The following is a 27,721-nucleotide window of genomic DNA, read 5'->3' on the forward strand; positions in this document are numbered from 1 at the left end:
AATCATCTTGGCTTCTATGAGCCTCATTTGTCACCCACAGACTGCAATTTAAATGACAGGCAATTGTGATTATTAATTGAGATAATGTGTATAAATACTGTGCATGGTACCTAGATCAAATAAGATTCATACATTCCCTTCCTCTCCTCCACAATGTGACCCCAACTTACCCCCCCTTTCTATTTTATGTCCTCATAGGATAGTGTAATAAGGCATGTGTCCTCCCAGTCCTCTCTTTCCTTTGTGTGTGTGTGGGAGTAGAGGTACTGGGGCTTTAACCCAGGGCCTGGCACATGCTAGACAAGGGCTCTACCATTAAGCTACATCGTCAGCCCACTCTCTGGGGTCCTTTCTAATGCATCACATTATCCGCCCTCCATGCCTTTGGCTATCCTGTGATCTCACCATTTATAATACAATCCAATTTCCAATGCTTCTCAAGATTTCTCCTCTCTTGAAGCTCCAGTTCCATGTCCCCACCTGGAAACCTTAAACTGCTCTAGTCCACACTGATAATAGCATCTCTGCCCTTGGGTTGTTCAAGATCTGGGCCATACTGTTGGGTCCCTCAGTTTCCAGCATGGTACAATTGGCTTCCCTGGCCCGTGGGAGTGCTTGTAAGGAAGAGGTCATGCAATCCTTCTGTGCCCTGCTACCAAAGAGCCTGGCATACAGCAGGGCCAGTAAGGCATCTACCTGGCTGACTAACTGGAGCCCAACTGTGGATAGAAAGAGAATGAGACAGGCTGAACTGACTGGGGACTGGAATGGAGGTCTTCCAGGAAAATTCACTAAACACCAGCATTCTATCTGAAAACTGTCTGCGGAAGTAGCTCAGATCTGCCAGCTGTGTTTGTGCAGAGAGGTGCACATATGCACATGTGTGTGCAGATGTATGCTTATTCTCACTCACCTGCACTTATGGTTGGGGTAGAGGTGAGGATGGGAAACAGGCTATGTTCCCAGAAGGCCGCTTAAGGAAGAGGGGCCTATGATATAAGGAACAGAATCCCTTCTTCCTTGGGAGGGGGCTGCTGATTCCTCAGTCTCTTGGCTTCTCACTGAAAAATTAACTTCCACTCCTAGTATATCCCATGGTTCTCCATATCCTGTGCTGGCCAAATCTGGCAGCCACAGGACATTAAACTAGGAATATTTGTGAACAAAGTAGAGGTTCTAAGGTGGAGGAACAAGGGCATGTGGAGGGTCCCCAACCAGTGTCCAGCAAATGAGTGTTGTTTTTTAGTTTTCCCAATTATTTCATATCCCAGTACCCTAGTCATTCTCCTTCTAGGGGCTTCCCAGACCTCTGCATCCTTTGATTAGTCTGACTCTGCCCAGGGGTGGTTGAAACTGCTAAAGGACCCCTGGGCAACCCAAGGCTGGCTCTGCCCGTCTCCTAAGGACTCTAGGTTTGTCTGCCTCTCTTCCACAGCCCAACTCCCATACCCTGGAGCCAGCCCAGCCCCACCAGGCAGCTCCACCCAGGGCCCCCTAGATATTCAGGCTAGGACACATCCTGCTGGTGCTTGGCTTGTGCTCTCATTTGGTGTCTTGGCCTATGTCACCATTTGTCAGCCTAAAGCTGTAGTCATTCTTCATTGCTTCTGGGATATTGTCCATTCTGCTGGTCTGAGCAACATGGCAGGTCAATGGAAAGCAACTAAACAGACATGGATTGGAATTCCAAAGGGAATGGTGGGCCTCAGGATGCACACTGGCCTTGTAGCAGGGCAGCTCCATGAACAGCAGTCAGGGAGTGGTGCCTCTCTTGACTCAGGGCTGGGAGGTGGGCCTGGGCTGAGCCTAGAACAGCCTCAGCACCCTGGCCCCCTTGCATGATGGGCAGCCACCCTCTGGGCAGATAAGAGCACAGTACTGCAGGATACCCGATCCACCCTGGCCCATATGATCCTCTGACCCAAGAGGACTTAGTGGGGCTGAGGGAGATATAAAACAAAGGACTTACAGTAGGGTAATGGGTCCTATCATCGGCAGACTGGTTTCCTCAGCTCTATATTCTTAAGGATAAGAACTGCCTGCTTTGAGGAACCACTATGTGTGTCTGGAGTATTCTAGACTCTTTACCGATTCAAGTAAATGACTACACTTATGTTATTGATGATAAACTGGCTCAGAGAGATCATATGACTAACGTAGCCTACACAGCTAGAAAATAGAGGAGATGGGTTTCAAGGTGGATATTGTGACCCACTCCAAGTTCCCCAGGCTGCTCCTCACAGGCCTCCTGAGGCCTCCAGCCCTGGATCCAGACTGTCGCTCTCCATGATGCCTTTTTCTCAGTGAGTTGTGCCCCTCCAAACATTCCCCAAAGGAGAGCTCTACCTTTCCAAAAACACCCCAAACTACACTGGGCTGTCTTTCCAGCTGTCCACTGTCGATCAGAAAGCAGAGATTGTGGAGCAGGGAGCCAGGGGTACAGAGGTACAAAAGACGTTGGAGGCAGCGGGAAGACAAAAGAATGACAAGAAGGAGCAGCTGTCCCTAAAGGGAAACCTGAGACAGGCACAAAGCTCCGCTCCCTAATCCCAGGCTCGTGTGGAGCCAGGATAGGGTCCCCCCAAGGTCAGGGATTCTAGGGACAGGCAGATGGAAGAGCTGGCCCTTCACCCCCACCCCACCTCACCCCTGGGCAGGTCTCCTCTCCCATGTGCAAAACAAGTGGTGCCTCGTTCCTCCTCCAGGACCAGGTCCCCTGCCTCTTCCTGCCCACTACTCTCCCTTCCCTTTGGGTTTTGGGGCTCCTCTGATTTCCCTCTTTCCATGCTGAGGTCTATTTTAGTTTACCATATCTCCCCCCACCCCCCGCTGCAATTCCTGGTAGTAATTTTAGCAACTTTTTCTTTGGACTCCTGCAGGCATGTTCACAGCAAATGGCCCCTGTTTTGGCCTGACACTTGATCAGGGTGGTGACAGAGCCCAGACAAAGCAGGCACAATGCCGGGGGGAGGGGAGAACAGGGAGACAGATCACCTTCCTTCCACTCACGCCTTATTTGGTCTACCTTGGGCTGCTCTCCCTCAGCCCCTTTTTATTTATAGCATTTTGGTCTGTTCTCCTTTGTCTTGTCTGCTGTCACTCTGTAGTACATGCTGCACAGTTGCCACCCACCCCATAGCATGGGCCCCAGCCCTCACTCCCCCCACTAGGAATGTGTGTGTGTGTGTGTGTGTGTGTGTGTGTGTGTGTGTGTGCGCGCGCGCGAAGGCACTGGTGATAAGCTTGAGTCTGGATTCTACTTCTAAATGTTGAATACAGCTGCCTGGAGGAGGGATCTTTCTTTTGATTACTATTATATTCTCATGGACGAGAAGAAAACCAAGCACATAGTAGATACTCAATAAATACTTGTTAAATTATAAAGGAATGGGCTAAGCGGTTCTGTCTTTAGACAGCAGCAAAGCAGAAGGAGAACAATCATGATGGAGCCAAGGGCAGGTGCTGGAGGAGCTAGGGACTGAGTGGGGGTCCTTAAGGACATCAGATGCTCCAAACTAACATATGAGACAGAGAAACCAGAGTTAAGGAAATGAGTTCTATTTTGCATTGGAGAGTGGAGAACAGTAACATGGAAACATCCATAGACCAGAGCCCTCCAAACCTGAAAGAAAAAAAAAAAAGTGAGGTGACTAAGTGTAGAAAAGGCCTCCCAACTGCATTGCCAAAGAGACTGGTTCAGGGCAGAGACACTGGTTTGAAAGTGGTCACTCATGTCCCAAGCATTCTTTGTTGCAATCTCAATTGCTTGTATCTGTGCCTGAGCCCTGGGAAATCAGAAATGGGTGGCACTTTTGTGCTTAGAAAGCTGGAAGGGTAGAAAAGGAGCTTTCACCCTTCATCATGAATCCCTGAGGTCCCTACCAGTGGGGCTGATCCTCAGCATCTGCAGGACCAAGCCAGGACCCCCAGATTCTGTTCCACTGGGCATGCTAGCAGAAAGGCCCACTGGGGCCTCCTCAGCAACTCTACAACTCTAAACCTCTGCAGCACTGCAGAGCTGCAACTGCGTCAGACACAGCCCCTGCAGTCTGTGGTCTGTCCCCCACTTGCCCGCACCCCCCCCCACCACACACACACACCCATCTGCTCAATGCCCTCAGACTTGGTTACAGAGCAGCCCCCATGGGGGCCCCCTCCTGGATTGCCCCTTTCCTCCTGTGCCCATCCCACCTTTAAAATATACCTGCTGGGCACCCCATCCCCCAGGCCTGCCTCTTTCCTCCAAGCTGACAGCTAATCAGATGGATTAATCCGCATGCGCTGAGAGCTGTGCTTGGGAAGAAGGGAGGATTTCAAACCAAACCACGCAGTGGTTGCCTGGACACGGAGCAGTGAGGCTTGCAGACATCCAGCACAGCTCCTTTCTCTCCTCCCCTGTGGCTGCTCCGGGTCTGCAGGAGTCAGGGAGGATTTTCCTGTCCTGTTCTTTTCCTCGTTTGCCAGAACACTAATCACAACCAAGTCTGGTCAGAGGTCACTCCAGCAGAGGCTGAGTGGGTCAGGCAACAGCAGTATTGGTTGGGGGTCTCCTCACTCTGAGCAGCTGTATTATCTATAGCCCTAAGTGTGTGAGCCCCTGGGCTAAGACATCTAGTTCCTGCAGAGTAGATGAGTAATGAGTCAGGAAAAGGCTCCCAATTGGAACCATCAGGCTGCTGGGTCCTGCCTTCACACATACAGTGGGTCCTTCCCTCCTAGGAATCCCAGCCCCCCTTTCTAGGCCAGCTCTGTCCCCCATCTCTTAAGGTTTCTCACCTTGAAATTTTGCTGTTCCCATTAGTTGTGTGACCTTAGAAAAGGCACTTCCCCTCTCCATAAATGAAGAACTTGGATGGATCACTAAAGAATTGTCTGGCTCTGAGGCTCAGTGACCTCAACACATTGACTTCTGGTCCAAAGAAATCACTGCCTGAGCCAGAGTCCCCATGTCTAAGCTCCTGGTCATCCATTGTTCCTACCACCTAACAAGGAAACTTCCTTCCAGTTGCCCCAGGTCAGCTCCCACCTTGGGGTCATGCCCCCAGCTCTGCCCTACCCCTTTATGCTGCTGACACTCAGCCTCTTCCCATCTCACAGTTGGATGCAGGCCCAGGGCAGGGGAGCAGGGAAGACACTGTGAAAATGGGGCCAGGCCAGTGCTGGGGATAGGGGGTACCAGGCTCAGAGTGCAAGGGGCCAGGAGTGCCCTACAGGACAGCCAGGACCCTGTCTGCCAGAGGTCATGGTGGTCGTGGTCAATTTGCTCTCCAGCTAGCTGGAGAATGTGAGGTCTGCCCTGGGAGATATTTTTGCTGCACTTTGAGCCACCCCGCCCCCTGGAACTCAGACCCTGCACGCTCCATGCCATAACAATGACGACCACTTCCAATTGTTTCCTAGCTAGAGGGGGAGGGGGAGCACTGTTTGGGCAGTGGGGGGGGGCAGGGCGGGGGAAATGCTTTTAGTGACAACAGCCCTTTCTAAATCTGGCTAGGGACTGGGTGCAGGTGGGGGTGGGGGCACCCTGCTGCCCCATATATACAGCCCCTGAGACCAGGTCTGACTCTCAGCTCTTTCCTGCTTTCTGTGAGTTTCCTTGCTGCTCTCAGGTAGGAATGGGAGCTGGAGGCCTTCTCCTGGGATAAGGGGGCTCCAGATTTAAGAAGCAGTTTCCTAGGAACAGCAAGCTTCTTGCAGGGTTCTATGCAGAGTATCAAGTATGGTCATTGAGCACACATGTGCAGATCTAAATATGTATGTGCCATGGGAATGAGGGGGCTCATGTGTTCCCAAGGGAAGATATCTGTATCTGAGCATATAGGACCAGAATACATAAGAAGAGTGTGTGTGTGTGTGTGGGGGGTGCGTACATGCATGTGCATGTATAAGTGCATATGTTTTGAATGTAAGGGAAGGTGTGTGCTTCCACTACCTAAGATATGGATAAGGGGGAGATGTATTTATCATCATGTCAGAGGACAAGCAGGTTCATCTGTGAGAGGAGTGAAAGACGGAAGAATGATTACATAGGAATTGTGTATACCTACAAGTAGTTCAGTAGGGTCTGGAACATATAATTGTCATATCCATGCATGTGGAGGCATTTGTCTGTGCATCCAGAAGTCACGACTGTTGCAGTGTATGTAACCATGCAGAAAGAGCTCACAGACACGTGGTTGTAGTCACACAGCCATGCAAGCCTATTTATGCAATATATATATATATATATATATATATATATATATATATACACACACACACACACACACACACATCTGTTGTTGAGGAACATGTGGCATGCTGGGGGGAGGTGCTGAGGTATAAAAAGGAAGCCTGTCTTTGTGTGACATGTGTGCATAAGAATGTGTGTTCATCAGAGAGCATGTGGCAGTGTTGGGCTGTGTGATGGGGGACCTGGATGAGGACACTCACAGTGTCTTCTCTCTGAAAATGCCCACAAAGAGTGACAAAATGGGGACAGGACGGAAAAGCACTGGCTTTAGAGTCATGAGGCTCGGGGTCAAGACTTGGCTCTATTACTTATTGTTTTGTCTTGGACAAGCAGGCCACTTAACCCTGATTCCCTCTTCTGTCCAGTGGGGTGAGGATTGAGTAAGTGAATGTGCATAGAAGTGTTTTGAATGAAAACCTTGAACGAATGTGACCACTATTGTTTTTCAGGTGACTCAAAAAAAGTTTCACTGCCTGGGTATATACGAAGGTGGGATCATCTCCCAAGAGTGGGAGGATTGGGGCTCAAGTGTTGCATTAACACCAGGAAACTGTTAGAACTAGTCATTGGGGGAAAGGAAATAGTTTTTTTGGAAAGGAAGAAAGAGCATGGGACCTGAGAAGCTGACCACCATTTCCAACTTGATTCAGTTCCAGGGAAGGGTGGTTGTGCCAAAGGACAGAGCCAGGGAGAAGAGGGGAAGTGGTGCTAGTCAGGTTGGGCCACTCTCCATGTCCCCTGCAGGCCTGGGCTCCCCTCCTCATCTCTAGACACATTTGAGAAACCAATGTAAGAAAAGCTGAAGACAGAGTGCGAGGGATCTGGGAAGCCTGGGCATTATAGCCCCAAACCCAAGCTATGGAACTCTCCCACTTCTGCCTTGCCTGTGGGAGGACATCTTGGCTCCAAGAGCAGCTTATCTATAACTTTTGGGGGAGGGCAGAGGTTGGTGAGGGTCAAAGATGGATGTAGTCAGATTCCTGCTCTCAGAAGCAGTGCAAGACACTCTTCTGACCCCTAGGACAGCCCTAGCCTGAACAAAAGCTGGTTGTCCCTTCTACCCTGGTGGGTTTGCTAGACTGTTCTCTGGTTAAGAATGAGGGACTCACTGGTAACTCCTCTTGAGCATGTGCTAGGTTTGGGGATTCCCACCTAAAGGAGAGAGCAATGGGAGAAAAGACAGCTTCTCCTGCTTACTCTAGGCACAGCCATGGTGGATGCGGAGATGGCCGCGTTTGGGGCTGCCGCCCCCTTCCTGCGCAAGTCAGAGAAGGAGCGGCTGGAAGCCCAGACCAGGCCCTTTGACCTCAAGAAGGATGTCTTTGTGCCTGATGAAAAAGAAGAGTTTGTCAAGGCCAAGATTGTGTCTCGGGAAGGTGGCAAAGTCACTGCTGAGACTGAGAATGGCAAGGTGGGTGTCTACCACATCCCCACACCTGGGATGGGCTCACCTCTGGGATTATAGGCATGTGCCACTGTGCCAGGCTGAGTCTCCTTCCCTTTGGATAGAGATCCAAACCTCAAAGAGCACTTCTCATTCCCAGCATCCAATCTGGGCTCTCGATGAGATCCTGGTTCCTTCCCAGCTGGATACCAGGGTCTTGTAACATGCCCTCCTCCTTTCCCTGATGAGGGAGAAGGGGAAACACAGGCTGACAGGAGGGTCTCTCGGGGACGTTGCAGACGGTGACCGTGAAGGAGGACCAGGTGATGCAGCAGAACCCACCCAAGTTTGACAAGATTGAGGACATGGCCATGCTGACCTTCCTGCACGAGCCGGCGGTGCTGTACAACCTCAAGGAGCGCTACGCCTCCTGGATGATCTACGTGAGTGGAGGCACCAGGCTCTCCATTGGAACGGACCATCCTGACCCAAGGGTTTCCACTCCTGAGCCAAAATATCTACTTCCGGTGCCCAGGCAGTGTTGCACTCTATTTAGTCCCTAAATCCTTGCTCCATTCAAATGCCTTGGGTTGGCATGACTCATAAGAACCCATTTAGAGTTTTCCATTTCCCTTTCTCCTCCCCTGGGGTCTTTAACTCCGAAAATCACCACCTCTCTCCACTTCATCACTGGAAACCCACTTTTTCTATTTCTAGACCTACTCGGGCCTCTTCTGTGTCACTGTCAACCCCTACAAGTGGCTGCCAGTGTACAATGCCGAGGTGGTGGCCGCCTACCGGGGCAAGAAGAGGAGCGAGGCCCCACCTCACATCTTCTCCATCTCTGACAACGCCTATCAGTACATGCTGACAGGTGAGCCCTGCACCCGCCCTGTGCCTGTCCACCCAACCCCCAGCTGAGCCCTCAGCCCTCACTGCATTGCCTCTCCTCTTTTCTCTTCCAGATCGGGAGAACCAGTCCATCCTCATCACGTGAGTGTAGTCTTGCACTATTTCCTTCCAGAATTCCTAAGCCCAGCCCCAGCAGGGACCTAGAGCACTATAGTCCTTCCTCTTCTCCTCTGCCTTCATGCTCATCTCCCTTTTCTTCTCTGATCTTTGCCCTGACCCTTCTCTTTGCTTTCTCCTCTTATTTTCTCCTCCCCAGCCCTCTCCTATTTTTCCTCTCTCATCTCCTTTGCCTACTCTCCTCTAACTCACCATTCACCCATAAGATTATTGCTACTGTGTCTTCTTCTCCTCTTCATTTTCCTTCATCTTTTCCTTTAGGAACTTTCCTCATTCTTTAAGCCCCATCCATTCTTTTCTAAAACACCAGAGGCCTATCTCCTCCTACTGACCTTGCCCCATCAAGCATGGGCTCAACCTGCCCAAACCCAGCGCCTCCTTGTGCCGGGCTGTTACCCCTAACCCTATGAATGTCTGAAGATGGTTGTGTGTTTTGGGTACCTATTATCCAGCAGCTTCCTGCTCAGAGATCCTACTCCCAGATAAAACAGACATTTTCTCTGGGCTGGGGTTGTGGCTCAGTGGTAGAGTGCTTGCCTGGCATGTGTGAAACCCTGGGTTCGATCCTCAGCACCTCATATAAATTAAATTAATAAATAAAATAAAAGATCTAAAAAAAAATTAAAAAAAAAAAAAACCAGACAGACATTCTCTCCTCACTCAAGCAGTGTTGTTCTCTGTCTAATGAACCCCTGACTCTCCTGACAGCGGAGAATCCGGGGCTGGGAAGACGGTCAACACCAAGAGGGTCATCCAGTACTTTGCTGTGATCGCCGCCATTGGGGACCGCAGCAAAAAGGACCAGAACCCAGGCAAGGTAGGCCAGGTGTCCTCCAAGGCTTGCGCTGAAGAAAGGGAGGGGCAGCCTCTCATCTGCCATTCTTCCTTGACTCTTCAGGGTACCCTGGAGGATCAAATTATCCAGGCAAACCCTGCTCTGGAGGCCTTTGGCAACGCCAAGACTGTCCGGAATGACAACTCTTCCCGTTTTGTGAGTGGTCCCTGACCTTGAGCTTGGGACTTGAGTTGAAGGGATGGCCTCAAGTATGAGCCTTCCCCCAACTCATCACCACCCTCCTCCATCTCTTCAGGGGAAATTCATTCGAATCCACTTTGGAGCTACAGGGAAACTGGCATCTGCAGACATAGAGACCTGTGAGTACCAAGAATTTGCTAGGGCTCAGCAGATTTGTCCTTGATCATCTCATCTCCCCACCCCAACTCTGTTTTTCTCCTCTCTTCCTGTCTGTCTCTATGCGTCTGTGTCTCTAGGACTGTATATTTGTCTTTCCCTGAGACTTGCTCTGGGTCTTTATCTGTCTCTGTCTCTGTACATTTGTGTATGTTTCTCTGTGATTTTTGTCTGAGATGATCCCTCTCCTTTTGGGTCTTTGTCTTCATCTGTGAGTGTGAGCTCTGTGTACCATGCCAGTCCACCCGCTCTGACTTTTGCTTGCTACGTTTATCATTTATCTTCCTCTTTTTTCTTGTATCTGAAAATCTAACCTTTTTTTTTTTTCTTTTCTTCTATCTGACGGTTCACAGACCTTCTGGAAAAATCCAGAGTTATTTTCCAGCTGAAAGCAGAGAGAGATTATCACATTTTCTACCAAATCCTGTCTAACAAAAAGCCTGAGTTGCTGGGTGAGTCAGAGCCACCAACTGAGACCAGCTATCTCCATGGCAACCTGGTCCCTGCTGCTTGTGGCTGGATTCAGTTAGCATGCCCTGGGCTTCACGGCACTGTTAGATTCAGTTCTGTGGGATGCAGAGCCAAGACAAGCCCTATCCTGTGTTGCCCCAGGGCTATGTGCATGGCTGGCAGCCCCCATGAAAGCCAAGGGCTTGTGTCATATTCGAACCGCATTCCACCCTCCTAGACATGCTGCTGATCACCAACAACCCCTACGATTATGCATTCATCTCCCAAGGAGAGACCACCGTGGCCTCAATCGATGACTCTGAAGAGCTCATGGCCACTGATGTAAGTGTGTGAGGACCAAGACAAAGGCGGAAAATGGGCAGCAGGGGCACAATTGGCTAGTTCACCACTTGAGGAATAAAGCTAAGACATTGGCTGTCCGTTGTATGGACTCCCTGATAGCCAGAATGTGCCCTGTCACCAGGGTATGCTGGGATATGTGTGAGATGAGACAGGCCAGGCCAGTATTTGGCGTTCAATCAAACAAGAGAGGGCTGAAAGCCATGGGACTCAGAGGCAGACAAGGCAAGAAATAAGGCATCACCAAGGAGAAGGGAAAAGGAGTCACGGGGCTGAAGAAGGCTATTAGGTAAAGAACAGCTACAGAAGGTGTGGGAGGCCAGCCGGGGGGCAAGTGCAGCGACTAGAATCATAATTGGGTACAGCTCCAGAAAAGACCTAGGACTATCGAGAGTGGGCGGAGCCGAGGCCACACCCTGCTCTCGAATCTTCCATCTTTGTTTTGGAGTTCCCTGCGGGGCGTGGGCGTCTGGGAACCCACAAGGATTAAGAATACAAGTTCTCTCCAATTTATGAGTGATCTCATTTACCAGTCATACTTCCTTTTCTGGGATCCTCCAATTTGGGGTCTGCCTACAGAATGCCTTTGATGTACTGGGCTTCACTTCAGAAGAGAAGAGCTCCATTTACAAGCTGACGGGCGCCATCATGCACTTTGGAAACATGAAGTTCAAACAGAAGCAGCGGGAAGAGCAGGCGGAGCCCGATGGCACTGAAGGTGGGAGGCAGGGAAGCTGGGCAGAGTCACTGAGGGCCACATGTGCTGAGCAGTCGAACCCTTACCAAATTTGCTACTTGAATTTTCCTTTTAGAGGCTGACAAGTCCGCCTACCTTATGGGACTGAACTCAGCTGACCTGCTCAAGGGGCTGTGCCACCCTCGGGTGAAAGTGGGCAATGAGTATGTCACCAAGGGACAGAATGTCCAGCAGGTGGGTCATTTTCAGAAGATAAAATGGATGGGGTGGGGATCTTAGTATGGAGAGGTGGGAGCTTTCAAATTCCTTCTTCCTGGCAAGCCTGTTCATCTGGGTCTTTCTCCTACCTCACAGGTGATATATGCCACCGGAGCACTGGCCAAGGCGGTGTATGAGAAAATGTTCAACTGGATGGTGACACGCATCAACGCCACCCTGGAGACCAAGCAGCCACGCCAGTACTTCATAGGAGTCCTGGACATCGCTGGCTTCGAGATCTTTGATGTGAGCCAGGGAGCCACTTGTACACTCACAGTCACTTGTGGAGGGCCAGCTATGGGTCAAGCACAGAAAGGCAGTGGCACTGACAGGGCCGTCATTGTCCCTGTCCTCAGGGCAAGCCCTCCCTCCCCTGCCTTGACCTGGGAGGGGACCAGCCCCACTCCTGCTGGGCTTGGGCATGGTGCATGGCACAGCCCTGGGCTGACCCCCATGGCCACCCAGACACCTGCCTGCCTGACCTGCTCCTGCCCCTCCCTGCCTGCAGTTCAACAGCTTTGAGCAGCTCTGCATCAACTTCACCAACGAGAAGCTGCAGCAGTTCTTCAACCACCACATGTTTGTGCTGGAGCAGGAGGAGTACAAGAAGGAGGGCATCGAGTGGGAGTTCATTGACTTTGGCATGGACCTGCAGGCCTGCATCGACCTCATCGAGAAGGTGCCTGGCCCTGCAACCTGTGTCTCCCTTCTCTGCTAGATCAGACAAAGCAGCAGCCCTTCTCCCTCAGGGGAATGTGATCTGAATAATTAATAGAAGTGTGGCTGAAGAGTCTCAAGCCCAAGTTTCCAAAGCCCTGTTGTTATCCTATTATCCAGGAGAGGGAGGCAACTGAAACAGCTGAGTTTCCAGGGGCTTGGGAGTGGACACATGGATGATGGACACCTGCAGGACACTCTCCCACTAGAGTGTTTAATGGCCCTTGTTTACACCCAAGGATCAGGATATGTAAGGGTAGCATGGGGGGGTGTCATAAAAGTACACTTATTTTCAACCCTGGCATCTCAGGGATCTGATGATGGAGTGATATGTAAAGCCCAAACAGCAGCCACATTTCAAGATTTTCACTAGGGTCCCTCGGTCATCAATAAAATTCTCTATTGTGGAAAACTTGAGCAGATGCTAGTCGATAGATGACTGTCCTCAGAACTGAGCCTAATATTTGATACAACAAGGGGCATCTCCATGAGCAAATATTGACAGTGGAGCAGAATCCATTTCCACTGTGTGATGCACACTCAGTGATGCTCTCCCCTCTACCCCCAGCCCATGGGCATCATGTCCATCCTGGAAGAGGAGTGCATGTTCCCCAAGGCTACTGACATGACCTTCAAGGCCAAGCTTTATGATAACCACCTGGGCAAGTCCAACAACTTCCAGAAGCCACGCAATATCAAGGGGAAGCAGGAAGCCCACTTCTCCCTGATCCACTATGCCGGCATCGTGGACTACAACATCTTGGGCTGGCTGCAGAAGAACAAAGACCCACTCAATGAGACAGTGGTGGGCTTGTACCAGAAGTCCTCCCTCAAACTTCTCAGCAACCTATTTGCCAACTACGCCGGGGCTGATGCACGTAAGTAGAGATGGAGGCACCCGAGGGGACTAAGGAACAGAGTTTCTGCCATGCTTCTGAAACAGGTCAATTGCTACACCACACTGTTTCCCGCCCTAAGGTTTACAGACTGAATGGGATGGAAGTGGGTGGAGGTGACTACATTGAAGACTGGGTTGGCCAGTGGGATGCTAAGAGAAGCTGTGATTCTTCACCCTAGGCCTCGATTCTCCACACACCCAATGGTCTTATTTTTGTTGTCTCCCTTTCCCACAGCTGTTGAAAAGGGCAAAGGCAAAGCCAAGAAAGGCTCATCCTTTCAGACTGTGTCAGCTCTGCACAGGGTAAGTGTGTGGCCCCAGCTCCGATTCATCATGGCTCCCTATCAACTGTGGTGCCCGAACCCCCACACAGCCCTGGCCCTTCCCTGCCTTCTTCATCTCCTATTCCTCTCCCTCCAAGTCTCCCCTATGCATTCTTGCTCCTTTCTCTTGGTCATCAATTCCTGTCATCTACTGGCCTCTAATCTCACCTCTCATTTCCATCTGCCTCCCACCCTTTTCATCCTCTTGCATTCTCTTCATCTCTCTTTCTCTTCCATCTCTTCCTTTCCTACTTCTTTTTCTTTACTTTTTTTTTTTTTTTTACTTTTCCCTCTTGTTTTTTCTGCCACAGGAAAATCTGAACAAGTTAATGACCAACCTCCGCTCCACCCACCCCCATTTTGTGCGTTGCATCATCCCCAATGAGACAAAGTCCCCAGGTGAGCCATGCACTCAGGCCAGCCCATGGATATGGGCCAGGGACAGGCCCCTATAAGTCATCTCCTAATCTACCACCATTATTCTTTCCAAATGACATTCTTCTCCTATCCCCTGTGAGGTCTCCCAGACCACCTATTCCCAGTGCTACCTTATGTTTGGAATGTGTAATTCTGGATAGCACTTTGATGGACATCACCTCATCAGTGACTTTCAACCCTAAAATGAGAAATTCAAGAACTATCTATCCAGTGTGTGTGTGTGTGTGTGTGTGTGTGTGTGTGTGTGTATGCACAACACTAGGAATTGAATCCAGGGGCACACTTTGACTGGGCTCTATCCCCAGCCCTTTTTATTTTTACTTTAAGAGAGGGTCTCACTAAGTTGCCCAGGCTGGCTTCAAACTTGTGACCCTCCTGCCTCAGCTCCCAAGTAGCCAGGATTGCAGGTATGTGCTACTGCACCCAGTTCTGTCTATCCATTTTTATCTGTAAGGAGACAGAAAGAAGCTCAGGGACCTGGGTTCAAGGCCTGGCTCTGATCTTGATCAGCTCTGTGACCTTTGGCAAGTCATTTAATCCATTTGGCTTTAGCCTTCTCCTCCAGAAAAAGGGATATAGCTGTCCTGACCACCACCTATGAAAACAGGTATAAGCCATATAAAAAAAAATGTGAAAGCCTTTGGTTATTCCTAAAAGTATGCTAGGGGAAAAAATGAAACAAATGGAGGATTATTATTATTAACTGACTTGCTAAATTATAGGCTAATAAGTGCCAGGGCCATGATCAGAACCCAGAACTTTTGAGCTCTTATCCCAGTGCTCTCCTTACACAATCTGCTTTTCCCTCTTGCCACAGGGGTGATGGACAACCCCCTGGTCATGCACCAGCTGCGCTGCAACGGCGTGCTGGAGGGCATCCGTATCTGCAGGAAGGGCTTCCCCAACCGCATCCTCTACGGGGACTTCCGGCAGAGGTGGGTACAGATGTGCCCCAGAGTGCAGGAGTCTGCAGGCATCTTTAGAATTCTGTAGGCAGAGCAGAATCTATGTACAGTGCAGTGACCCCAGCAATCCTCTCCCCAGGTATCGCATCCTGAACCCAGCGGCCATCCCTGAGGGACAGTTCATTGACAGTAGGAAAGGGGCAGAGAAGCTGCTGAGCTCTCTGGACATTGACCACAACCAGTACAAGTTTGGACACACCAAGGTGAGGAAAAGCAAGAAACAAATTATTTAAAGGAAGGTGTCTCTTGTCCTTTGATTCCTCACCTCTTGACTCCTTTTGCCAATCATCTGGGGGATACTCTGGACCATGTGCTGTGGTTCAAATGCTCCCCATCCCGGCAAACACCTCTCCCATTCCAGTTCCAAATACCACTGACCTCCTCCCTTCAATTAATTTCTAAATGCTGCTCTTCCCAAGATCATCTCCACCACCTCTTTTCCCTCATACATCTTTCTAGTCACGGCCGACACACACTTTCTCTGCAGGTGTTCTTCAAAGCGGGTCTGCTGGGGTTGCTGGAGGAGATGCGAGATGAGAGGCTAAGCCGCATCATCACACGCATCCAGGCCCAGTCCCGGGGTGTCCTCTCCAGAATGGAGTTTAAGAAGCTGCTGGAACGCAGGTGAGAGATCTCAAAAGGACATTCCCAGCCTCTCTGAGACCCAGACTGGTTCAAAGGCAGTGTCAAGAGAAAGACCTCACTGGGTCTTCAAAAATAAAGGCAAGGGCTCCTGTGGATACATTGTGGTCCCTAGGGTTGAAGGGCCTCAGGAAGGGTGGGATGGATGGAGAAAAGGGGGTGTTACCTAGGAGTCAGGGCCTCAGGTGGGAAGGAGTCAGGAAGGCTCTCTCACCACTCCTCTTGCTGGGCCCTTGCAGAGACTCCCTGCTAATAATCCAGTGGAACATTCGGGCCTTCATGGGAGTCAAGAATTGGCCGTGGATGAAGCTCTACTTCAAGATCAAGCCACTGCTGAAGAGCGCAGAGACAGAGAAGGAGATGGCTACTATGAAGGAGGAGTTTGGGCGCATCAAAGATGCACTGGAGAAGTCTGAGGCTCGCCGGAAGGAACTAGAGGAGAAGATGGTGTCCCTGTTGCAGGAAAAGAATGACCTGCAGCTCCAAGTGCAGGCGGTGAGGTTCCTGGGCCATTATTGGCCCTTCCACCTTTCTCTTCCCATATGTCCCACAACTCTACCCCTCCCCACACAGGGGCTCACCATCTTGTCCTTTCACAGGCAAAATATTTCATTTCCAAAGACCCCCAAGGTGGTCCCTCAGGAGGAGGAAAGGGTAAAAGAACTAATTTTAAAATATATATGCTTTCTTCCTGAGTTCAGTCTAGATCTACAGCTTAATAATTTTATGACCTTAAGGAAACCACAAATCTTTTTTTTTTTTTTTTAATACTAGGGATTGAACTCAGTGGCGCTTAACCACTGAACCACATCCCCAGTCCTATTTTATATTTTATTTAGAGACAGGGTCTCACTCAGTTGCTTAGGCCTTGTTAAATTGCTGACCGGCTTTGAACTCAGCCTCCCAAGTCACTGGGATATAGGAGTGTGCCACCATGCCCAGCCCAGAAGTCATCTTTGAGCCTCAATTTCTTCATCTCTAAATGGAATAAATCTGCCTATCTCACTACATTGTAAATACGTAAAAGTGTTTGGCAACTGCAAATGCAGTTCCCTTTCTTCAAAGGAGAAGTCTAGAGAAAGAGAGACAAATAAAGATGCCTAGCTTCCTCATTCTCTCCTCCTCTGCCCAATACTCCCAACTCACATATTCTAAAACTCTTCCCTTTCCTATCCTTCCAAGACTCTACTCAACTGAGAATACCCTAGAGCTCCACTCCTCTTTGAGGGATGTACCTTTTCCTTCATCTAACCACGAGGACAAGGACTCTGCCTGCTAAACAACCTCCCCTCTGTGCCTTACCCTCAGGAACAAGACAACCTGGCTGATGCAGAGGAGCGCTGCGATCAGCTGATCAAGAACAAGATCCAGCTGGAGGCCAAGGTGAAGGAGATGACCGAGAGGCTGGAGGATGAGGAGGAGATGAATGCTGAGCTCACTGCCAAGAAGCGCAAGCTGGAAGATGAGTGCTCTGAGCTCAAAAGGGACATTGATGACTTGGAGCTGACACTGGCCAAGGTGGAGAAGGAGAAGCACGCAACAGAGAATAAGGTGAGGGCAGCTCCCTCTGACTCCAGCCCAGGTCTCCTCAGGATTCCCAGGCCAGCATATCGTCCTGGTCCTTGACATGGAGGTCCCCAGAGATGTCTCCAGACCAGTGACCTTTGACCTTAAAGGGGCTGGGGTTTGGGATTGACAGGTGAAGAACCTGACAGAGGAGATGGCTGGGCTGGATGAGATCATTGCCAAACTGACCAAGGAGAAGAAAGCTCTGCAAGAGGCCCACCAGCAGGCCCTGGATGACCTTCAGGCTGAGGAGGACAAGGTCAACACCCTGACCAAAGCCAAGGTCAAGCTAGAGCAGCAGGTGGATGATGTAAGTGGACTCAGAGTGACAGGGTCTAGATATAAAATGTCCATCTGTGTTTGAAGGGTGTGGTTGTGTGGCTGTGTGTGTATTTTGGGAGGGGAGTGTTGGAGGAAGTTCACTCTCCTGATACCTTCCTGAAGGAAACTGGGAAAAAGGAAATGAAGAGGGTGATCCATTCTGAATTATGCATCTAATCCCACTGATATGATCAATGATAGAGATGGACTTTCTTATTTAGTTTAGTTTTAAGCCCATATATCTCTTCCTTTGACCACAGGATTTAGGGGACTTCTGGTAAGACTATGATACATGTCTTTGAGAATTTTGTGAGGCTCCTCAAGGAGGATCTTTTCACTTCTGATATTTTTGGCAGATCTGATCATGAGTGATCACTGTTCCCTCAGATGGGTATATATGGCCTATGGATGTCCTCTCACTCTATACTTATTTAAATATCTGTCATAGCTCAAGACTGAGAGCTCCCTTTAGACAGGAACTTGTACAGACACTTGTGTCTGCAGAGCCTAGCACACAGCCTGGCAACAGTAAGTGCTTATACGATGCTGAATGAATGAATATATAGCTTTGAGATTTTGTCCCACAATCATTCCTTCATTCCTTAAATATGTGTCAAGCAGTCTCTCTGTGGTAGGTGCTCTCACAATCCCTGGGAACATTTGGCCCACTCTGGGGAAGTTTTTCCAAGTCTTGGATGCTCCCCTAAGATTCCCCAGATGTGAAGTAACTGAGCTACAAAATCACCAAGTCAGGTGCCTGACCTCATGGGGCATGGCTGGGCCTTGTCTTCACCAGCTGGAGGGATCCCTGGAGCAGGAGAAGAAGGTGCGTATGGATCTGGAGCGAGCGAAGAGGAAACTGGAGGGTGACCTGAAGCTGACCCAAGAGAGCATCATGGACCTGGAGAATGACAAGCAGCAGCTAGATGAGCGGCTAAAAAAGTACAATGTTCTGCTCCCCACTACCTTTCCTCCTCCCCAGCCCTGCAGCCTGCTCTGCCCATAGCAAGACAAGCTGACACCCAACCTGAGAGGCCACGCCCTCAGGCAGCTTCCATAACAAGAAGCTTAAACTTCAGCAAAGGTCCCCCGGAAGAGGGCTGTGCTCCCCAAGACCCATACATCAGGGTCTTGTTGTCCTCTCTGGCAAAAAGTTTCACCTGGATCCCTCAAGCCCTTTCTTCCTATGGGGCACTCAGTAGGGATGAAAACAAGTGCTTGGTCCCTTTTGTACATGACTCTATTGGACATCAGTTCCTTGACATGGAGGAAGCCGTCACACAAGATCTCTCAGGAAAGTCCCTTTGGGTTTTTCAGAGAGAACCCAGAAAGCCTCAAAGAGTTGGGTCTGCCCACATGCCCAAGAAGTGGAGGGGCCAGTTCATTTCTTTTTCTATGTAACTTGTGGTCCCAGTTATTTCAAATCCTCCCAAAGTATACACACCCACCTTCCAGACTTGGTGAATGGTGAGTTGTAGAACATATTTTGATACCTGAGGATCTAATGGTACCTCAACTTGTGTTTGCACTTTCCCAGGTGCAGAATTCACTGAATGAATGAATTGATCTAGGACCCCATTAGTTCCTCAGCCCACTTTTTTTTTTTTTTTTTTTTTTTTTTTGGTACTGGGGATTGAACCCAGAGGCACTTACACTGAGCCACAGAACTTTTTATATTTTATTTAAAGACAGGGTCTTTCCAAGTTGCTTAGCGCCTCTCTAAGTTGCTTGGAACTTATGATACCCCTGCTTCAGCCTCCCCAGCCGTCTTCAGCCACATTTTAAAGATGGTATCTTGAGTCCTACCAAGGAAACTGAGGCTCATAAAGGTTAACAAGTTGTCCAAAGTAGCAAACTAAAAATAAGCTAGTCCAACCTTTTCATTTTTCAGATGGAAGAAAAAAAGAGAGGAAAGACCCACAGAGCCCAGTTTACCAGGCTATTCCCACTACATTATGGTTGGACTTCGATCCTATGACAGATGTTCAGGGATCCTACATACCCCTGGACAATTTTCTGATTAAATCCTATTCTCTATTTGTTTCATTGTAATCTCCAGTGATTGCTATTGGGCCTCGAGAGAACACAGCTAGCCTTACCTCACCCTCACTTCTTCCCTACAGGAAGGACTTTGAGCTGAATGCACTCAATGCCAGGATTGAAGATGAACAGGCCCTGGGAAGCCAGCTGCAGAAGAAGCTCAAAGAGCTTCAGGTGAGGTCTAGAAAGCCCAGGCTGGACACTGCAGTCCTTGAGTTGGTTCTCAGGCTCCCTGCTTCCCTCCTGCAGGATATCCCATCCCCGAGAATTATAGGAGCTTACCTTGTGTTCATGAAAGGACACACAAAGCTATCACAGTGTCCCCTAAAAGGGCTGTGTCGTTCAAGGAAAACATCAGAAGAGACCCTGAAAAGGTCTAGGTCTGGAGGGTAGAAATCCTGGTTTCCTGTCTCAGCTTGGCCTTAGCTGGGTGAATATGGGAAGACTGCTCCAGATTTCTGGGTCTTCATGCCTTCCCCTGTTACTGGTGACTGTTAAGAGCCTTTCAACACTGACAGTGAATTCTGAGGTTCTTATCTCAACAGCAGACACTGAGTTAGATCTACAGTTGTCTAATAAGACAGATACTGCTTTTAAACTTTGGTCTTTTTTTTTTCCTTTTAACTGATTTAAATGCCCCAGACCTCTTTGACCTTCAAGATCAAGCTTCAACTGCTTTCCTTTCAATAAAAAGAATGTATAGCATCCACCCAAAGGAAGGCTAACTCTGCTGTTCAAGCCACCTTCCCCAAATGCTTTCATGCCCACCTCTCTAGTAGAGCTAAATTCACTTAATGTTCCCAGCAGGCTAGGAGTCTTAGAGCCTTGGGGTGGGGGCCCAATGGAGGGGTCCAAGCAGGTGGTCTAAACTCTTCACATCTGGGCCCAGGCACGCATTGAGGAGCTGGAGGAGGAGCTGGAGGCTGAGCGCACGGCCAGGGCCAAAGTGGAGAAGCTGCGTTCAGACCTGTCCCGAGAGCTGGAGGAGATCAGTGAGAGGCTGGAGGAGGCCGGAGGGGCCACATCTGTGCAGATCGAGATGAACAAGAAGCGAGAGGCCGAGTTCCAGAAGATGAGGAGGGACCTGGAGGAGGCCACGCTGCAGCACGAGGCCACAGCTGCAGCCCTGCGCAAGAAGCACGCTGACAGTGTGGCCGAGCTGAGTGAGCAGATTGACAACCTGCAGCGGGTGAAGCAGAAGCTGGAGAAGGAGAAGAGCGAGTTCAAGCTGGAGCTGGACGATGTCACCTCCAACATGGAGCAGATCATCAAGGCCAAGGTGAGCCCAGCTCCACCCGTTCCCTCCTCCAGGTCCCTCTACCTATTACCACTTTTCCCCCTTTTTTTCTTTCTTCCTTGATGGCTCCTTTTCCTACTCGCCTTCTTCTACATGGTTCTCCAATCCCTTCCTCCCTTCCGTATTTTCCCTCTTCTTTTCTCCTTTGATTGCTCCCCTTCACTACTTTCAGCCCCCACCCCCAACATCCATGCATTGTTCATCCCTCTCTCAGGCAAACCTGGAGAAGATGTGCCGGACTCTAGAGGACCAGATGAATGAGCATCGAAGCAAGGCTGAGGAGACCCAGCGTTCTGTCAATGACCTCACCAGCCAGCGGGCCAAGCTGCAGACTGAGAATGGTAAGTTGGATCCCAGTATCTGGGCCTCCTGAGCCACCGCAGGCTCAGGTACACACACCCTTCACATGCACATGCATAACCTCTCTGAAGAAAATGGGTTCTGAGGGTTAGGGAGGGGTTGGGGAGAGAGAGGAATGGCTGACTTTCAAAAGTTGAGAGTGCCTTGGTGCCTCCCCAGGTGAGCTGTCCCGGCAGCTGGATGAGAAGGAGGCACTAATCTCCCAGCTGACCCGAGGCAAGCTCACCTACACCCAACAGCTGGAGGACCTCAAGAGGCAGCTGGAGGAAGAGGTTAAGGTGAGGCCTGGACTCCAGCAACCAGGCCCAAGCAAGAGGCACACCAACTGGCCTTGCATCTGCATCCCTTCCTTTCCCAAGAATGAAGCTTGCTGTCTATCCACTAGTGTCTGAAAATCCCCAAAAGAAATAATAACCCAAACCCTACCACATGCTTTCTAACTCTGTTTCCCAGGCCAGGGCCCTGAACCTCTCTGCTGCCATCCCTGGGTAGAAGATAGGGGGTGAAGAGGTGGCAAGAAAATAAAGTAGGGAGGCAGGTTATAGCCTTGTCTGGGCATAAGTATGGGATGCAGGGACTTCGTGAATGGGTCCTGGGATTAGTGGGACCATCTGAAAACTGAAGAAAGACATTAAACTGGACCTCTTCCTAGCACTTTGCTGAATTTATGAAAAAAGGGAAAGAACCCGAGTTAAAGAGTCATCAGGGCTCAACACTAACCTGCCTCGTATAGCCTGGTGATCTTGGGGAAACCTCCTGACCGCTCTGAGTCTCTCTTTCCCCCATAAGTGGCAGTGGTGACATGGCTGCCATGGTACTGGTGCTCATTGTTATTAATACTCAGCAAAATGTGCCAGGTCCACTGGGGAAGCCAAGGGAGCAAATTGAGATTGGCGTGAGGAGATGGGCAAGGGCTGGTGTTGCCTCATGGGTGAAGCTAACCCTGCTTCTGGTGTCCACCTCTCCCTAGGCCAAGAACGCCCTGGCCCACGCACTGCAGTCGGCCCGGCATGACTGTGACCTGCTGCGGGAACAGTATGAGGAAGAGACAGAGGCCAAGGCTGAGCTGCAGCGTGTCCTATCCAAGGCCAACTCAGAGGTGGCCCAGTGGAGGACCAAGTATGAGACAGATGCCATCCAGAGAACAGAGGAGCTCGAGGAGGCCAAGTGAGTTCCAATCAGCTGGCCTTTGGCTGAAGCCCCTTTGAGGTCAGGACTTTCTGCCCAGTCCTCTTCTTAGTAGCTGCCACACAGGGGATGTTTAGCTAGTGTTTGACAGTAGAGGAGAACCCTGCCCCAGCCCCACCTCCTGCTCCTCTCGGGGAAGCTTTTTGCTCGCGTTATGTTTCTCATCCGAATATAAGACGAACAAAAGGTTTGTCTGAGGGCTGAGTGCTCCCGTGGGGCGAGGCACTGTGGCATGGGAGGGGAGGGTCTGCAGAAGCCCACGCCCCCTCCACATCACAGCCCAGAGGCTGGTCTAGGGACAGAGGGACACCACCCCCACTCCTCCCAGGTGCTGCAGGTCTTCCATGCCTGCCACCAAGATACTCTGCCTGCCCAGTTCTCAGTCCCTGGGGCCTGACCTTAGCCTTCTCTGAACACTAATTCTAAGTTTTCAAGGTTGTCTTCTGAAAGGCTCATGTTGTTTTCTCTTGTCCAAATCTACACCCTCGTTCTTCCTCATCCTCTCCCACCCTTCACTGGGCAGGAAGAAGCTGGCCCAGAGGCTACAGGATGCAGAGGAGGCCGTGGAGGCCGTCAATGCCAAGTGCTCTTCCCTGGAGAAGACCAAGCACCGGCTGCAGAACGAGATCGAGGACCTGATGGTGGACGTGGAGCGCTCTAACGCTGCCGCTGCGGCCCTGGACAAGAAACAGAGGAACTTTGACAAGGTGGGCCATGGGTGGGGCCACAGCCAGTGTGCAGGTCTGGAGGGCCACAGGCATGGTACCAGTGCTGGGGAGGAAGGCTGAGCTCAGGTCAGGGGTCTGGAGCACCTGGACATGGGACTAGATGCGGAGGCTGCACAGTGAGCGTCGTCCCTTGCAGATCCTGGCCGAGTGGAAGCAGAAGTATGAGGAGTCACAGTCCGAGCTGGAGTCTTCGCAGAAGGAGGCTCGCTCCCTCAGCACCGAGCTCTTCAAGCTCAAGAATGCCTATGAGGAGTCACTGGAGCACCTGGAGACCTTCAAGAGGGAGAACAAGAACCTGCAGGGTGAGCTGGCCCCAAGGCAGGGAGGGTCCACATGTGCAAAGTCCCCATGGAGGGTCTGCCCAGGGACCCTAAAGGTGGGCTAAGCAAAGAGACATGCTTCCAGCCCGTTTTGGACCACAGCAGTCCCTAACTGAGTCACATGTCCTTCACAGAGGAGATCTCTGACCTGACTGAGCAGCTGGGTTCAAGTGGAAAGAGTATCCATGAGCTAGAGAAAGTCCGCAAGCAGCTAGAGGCTGAGAAGCTGGAGCTGCAGTCAGCCCTGGAGGAGGCTGAGGTGGGTGCATAGGGTGGGGTGGGGAAGGGGTGGCAGAGGCCAAACTCATGGCTGCAGTCTCTGCTCTCATCTCCCCTTGGTCTGTTTTGCACACTGACCCATCAGGACAGTGCCTGGCACATAGCAGGCACTCAAAAAATATTTGGGGAAAGAATGCATGTGGGACCACTCAACTCCATGCAAACATTTCACTTATTGTATCCTAGATGAGTTCCCATTTCCACTCACCTCCCCTTCCGCCTCTGCCTGCCTCTTTGTGTTTTTAACACTCTGTGCCTGATTGCCTCTGTTTCCTTGGCAACACCTTTCTCTTCATTTTCCTCTTTGTCTTCATGCCTGGCTCTCCACTGTGAGGGCCTGAATCACCTTTTCTTAGGCTTGTTTTCATTTGCCTGGTACATTCTCTTTCTTCCTTCCTCTTTCTCCTTCTCTGACTGAGTCACTTACATCATTCTCGCACTCTCTGTATCCATGGTTTGTGGACAGAAGCCCACCACACACACCCTGGGCACTAACTGTCCACCTCAGACCCCTCTCCCTACCCTCCTCCCAGGCCTCCCTGGAGCATGAGGAGGGCAAGATCCTTCGAGCCCAGCTGGAGTTCAACCAGATCAAGGCAGAGATTGAGCGGAAGCTGGCAGAGAAGGACGAGGAGATGGAGCAGGCCAAGCGCAACCATCTGCGGGTGGTGGACTCGCTGCAGACCTCCCTGGATGCAGAGACACGCAGCCGCAATGAGGCCCTGCGGGTGAAGAAAAAGATGGAGGGCGACCTCAATGAGATGGAGATCCAGCTCAGCCATGCCAACCGCATGGCTGCTGAAGCCCAGAAGCAAGTCAAGAGCCTCCAGAGCTTGCTGAAGGTACACAGAGACTCTTGGAAGCAGGAGGTCACCTCTTCCAGAAAGGGGATTGGCTTCCATGGGTCCTTTTTAAGGGGACACCAGCCCCCTCCTGCCCTCGGTCATTGCAGAGACCTTTATCAGGTCCCTGCTAAGCTACTGCAATGGGCTCTCTACCCATATCCAGCTCCTCGTAAGGGCCTTGTGAAGACACTGAGGCCATCTCTCAATCTCATGCTCATTCTTCTAACCCTCAGGACACCCAGATCCAGCTGGATGATGCAGTCCGCGCCAATGATGACCTGAAGGAGAATATCGCCATCGTGGAGAGGCGCAATAATCTGCTCCAGGCTGAGCTGGAGGAGCTACGGGCTGTGGTGGAGCAGACTGAGCGGTCACGGAAGCTGGCTGAGCAGGAGCTGATTGAGACCAGTGAGCGGGTGCAGCTGCTGCACTCCCAGGTAGACAGCACCCCTGTGCATTCCTGGATAGAGCAGGGGCTGCAGGACTCAGCTGGTAAGGTCAGGAGCCACACAGGGATGCTCAATGTCTTTCCTGCTCTGTCCACCACCCACCCCAGAACACCAGCCTCATCAACCAGAAAAAGAAGATGGATGCAGACCTCTCCCAGCTCCAGACTGAAGTGGAGGAGGCAGTGCAGGAGTGCAGGAATGCCGAGGAGAAGGCCAAGAAGGCCATCACAGATGTGAGTCCCCCACCCTGCTTACCCACTCCAGGCCCGTGTCCCCTGGGCTAGGCAGTGAGGGTGTGAAGACTTGACCATACCACATACCCCCGCTTTCCTATGCACAGGCCGCCATGATGGCAGAGGAGCTGAAGAAGGAGCAGGACACAAGTGCCCACCTGGAGCGCATGAAGAAGAACATGGAGCAGACCATCAAGGACCTGCAGCACCGGCTGGACGAGGCTGAGCAGATCGCCCTCAAGGGTGGCAAGAAGCAGCTGCAGAAGCTGGAGGCCCGGGTGCGGGAGCTGGAGAATGAGCTGGAGGTGGAGCAGAAGCGCAATGCAGAATCAGTGAAGGGCATGAGGAAGAGTGAGCGGCGCATCAAGGAGCTCACCTACCAGGTGCGGGCAGGGCGGTGACTCTAGCCCTTGCACTAAGCCACAGTGACAAGCACCCAAGGGAATGAAGTGTTTGTTCTTACCTTTTCTGGGGCAAGGGTTGAGTGCAGCCCTTGGTTGCCCTATTTCACTCTGCCTAGCCCTGCCTCACCAGGGTGTCCCCAGGCCCAGACATCAGTCTCTGAGTTTCCTAGCCTGTGTGTGCACCACCTCAACATGCACCTTCAGCCCATACCTTGGGGATACACCCAGGGCTCCAGACAGGGCTCACCCAGCACAGCTCCCCGGGAAATAAATGTGTAGCCTCGCTCACCCCAAAAAATACCAAAGCCACACCAAAGCCTTTTAAACAAATCTCAAAGTTTTAGTTATTCAGGACAGTACCCTCCAAATTTTCATGGTTCTAAATCAGACTCTCAATTAGAATTCATTTCTCTACCAATCCAGTATGTCACCATTCCTGTAAATACACTTTGTCCTTAACCTAGATTAAATCACTCCATTGCAGCCCAGGAAATTCCATCATGCTCACATCCCCAAAGTCACTCCCAGCACAAACTGAGCTCCAGAGCCAGGGAGTTTATCCTCTATGAGGTCCTGACCTTCATGAGCCTGCTCCATAGAAGAGTACACACACACAATTTAGGGCATGATTTCAGGAATCCCACCATCCATTCCTTGTATTCCTTCCTGGTACACATCATTTAAAATATATCTTTTCTTTTTTTGGTACTGGGGATTGAACCCAGGGGCACTTAACCACTGAGCCAAATCCCCAGCCCTTTTTATATTTTATTTAGAGACAGGGTCTTGCTGAGTTGCTTAAAGCCTTGCTAAATTGCTGAGGCTGGCTTTGAACTCACAATTCTGCCTCAGCTTCCAGAGATACTGAGATTACAGGCATGCACCATCACACTTGGCAATATTCACACTTTTGGATAAGAAACTATAAGGAGAATTCAAGCGTTTAGTGTGGATCAGAAAATAGAATCAGTTCAGGATATTACATTCAGGATAAAGAAGACAAGAGAAGCTGGAGGTAGGATGCTGCCCCTAATGACTGTACCAGCCTCACTCCTGCCCACCCCTGACCCCTAGACTGAAGAGGATAGGAAGAACCTGCTGCGGCTACAGGACCTGGTGGACAAGCTACAGCTCAAAGTCAAGGCCTACAAGCGCCAGGCTGAGGAGGCGGTGAGTGACCCTGCTGGGGTCAAGGCCTGGAGGAGGGACCAAGGGAAGCTGCCCCCCTTCTTTGGAGGATGAGAGCCCAGGCCCCGTCTTACCTCATCCTCACATCCCCCCACTCCCCATAGGAGGAGCAGGCCAACACCAACCTGTCCAAGTTCCGCAAGGTGCAGCACGAGCTGGATGAGGCAGAGGAACGGGCCGACATCGCTGAGTCCCAGGTCAACAAGCTTCGGGCCAAGAGCCGTGACATTGGCACCAAGGTGGGTCCCTCCTCTGAGCTGCACTTGTTGCCTCCAACAGCAGGTGCACCTGCTCCTCCAGCCTCAGACAGAGCACCCACACACCATGGCTACCTCCTTTTCATTTATTCCCTAACTGAACCAGAAAGCCCCAGAAGCCAACACAATTGAGTTCCCTGTGATTTCTAAAATTCTAACTTTCAATGACCTGTAAATCCCAGCCCTAGAATGGTCATCCAGCCTACAACACCCCAACCTACCTACACCCAATATATTCCAATCCCCCCCCCAACTGCTAGATTCATTTCCCTCCCACATGAGTGGCCTCTGACTTTGCCACTCAAGCATCAGAAGGACATCCCAGAGTACCACCTTGTCCTCATCCAGGAAGCTTCTCTCTGGCCCACCCCAGAGCTCGACCCTCCAGAACTCCCCGCTCCCACTCATAGTGGAAACCCACCTCAGGGTTTCCATCCATGCCCTGGTCTCACCTTTGTTTTCTGTGCCCCCTGCCCACAATGCCTGTCTCTCCAGAGCTAATTTGGACTTTTTTTTTTTTTCAAAAGGGCTTGAATGAGGAATAGCTTTGCCACATCTTGATCTATCCAGTCCTGAGGGTGCCAATGAAGACCCAGACACAGCACCTTTTATAAGAGCCCCTTGGGAGGATGCAGAATAAAGCAATTTTCCTTGAAGCTGA

General features: G+C 50.8%; 1 protein-coding gene and 1 long non-coding RNA gene across 3 annotated transcripts; one reads left to right on the forward strand and one right to left on the reverse strand.

Annotated features, from left to right (window-relative positions):
* Positions 1-3,350: 3,350 nt before the first annotated feature.
* Positions 3,351-27,047, reverse strand: LOC120886216 (uncharacterized). 2 transcript variants are annotated; one of them, XR_013439077.1, is made up of 6 exons: positions 26,929-27,047; positions 25,370-25,510; positions 21,030-24,406; positions 20,480-20,713; positions 18,235-18,373; positions 3,351-3,622 (listed from the first exon to the last, which is right to left on the reverse strand). It is a non-coding gene; the product is annotated as an uncharacterized LOC120886216 (long non-coding RNA). The 2 variants fall into 2 exon arrangements; XR_013439076.1 differs by having other exon boundaries at positions 18,235-20,713.
* On the forward strand, positions 7,439-27,721 carry LOC101972165 (myosin-7). The gene is made up of 38 exons (XM_078050325.1): positions 7,439-7,643; positions 7,916-8,059; positions 8,334-8,490; positions 8,582-8,609; positions 9,354-9,462; positions 9,544-9,636; positions 9,737-9,800; positions 10,191-10,289; positions 10,526-10,629; positions 11,227-11,365; positions 11,460-11,578; positions 11,699-11,848; positions 12,111-12,281; positions 12,888-13,197; positions 13,453-13,520; positions 13,852-13,939; positions 14,796-14,913; positions 15,023-15,146; positions 15,431-15,567; positions 15,825-16,080; positions 16,894-17,136; positions 17,285-17,461; positions 18,269-18,414; positions 19,596-19,686; positions 20,402-20,791; positions 21,024-21,150; positions 21,329-21,447; positions 22,140-22,336; positions 22,881-23,064; positions 23,222-23,387; positions 23,540-23,664; positions 24,218-24,526; positions 24,763-24,966; positions 25,086-25,211; positions 25,319-25,594; positions 26,690-26,785; positions 26,908-27,042; positions 27,588-27,721. The coding sequence occupies exons 1-38, from the start codon at positions 7,443-7,445 to the stop codon at positions 27,603-27,605; spliced, it is 5,808 nt and encodes a 1,935-aa protein (XP_077906451.1). The 5' UTR covers positions 7,439-7,442; the 3' UTR covers positions 27,606-27,721.

Source organism: Ictidomys tridecemlineatus, chromosome 5 (assembly GCF_052094955.1).
Source record: "Ictidomys tridecemlineatus isolate mIctTri1 chromosome 5, mIctTri1.hap1, whole genome shotgun sequence".
In the NCBI taxonomy this organism is placed as follows: Eukaryota; Metazoa; Chordata; class Mammalia; order Rodentia; family Sciuridae; genus Ictidomys; species Ictidomys tridecemlineatus.

Excerpts from the sequence above, each read along its gene's own strand:
- LOC101972165 (XM_078050325.1), top strand. The coding sequence starts at position 7,443 with ATGGTGGATGCGGAGATGGCCGCGTTTGGGGCTGCCGCCCCCTTCCTG. Across the intron at positions 13,521-13,851 it reads CTGTGTCAGCTCTGCACAGG|GAAAATCTGAACAAGTTAAT; the intron begins GTAAGTGTGTGG and ends TTTCTGCCACAG. Across the intron at positions 24,967-25,085 it reads TGCAGCTGCTGCACTCCCAG|AACACCAGCCTCATCAACCA; the intron begins GTAGACAGCACC and ends CACCCACCCCAG.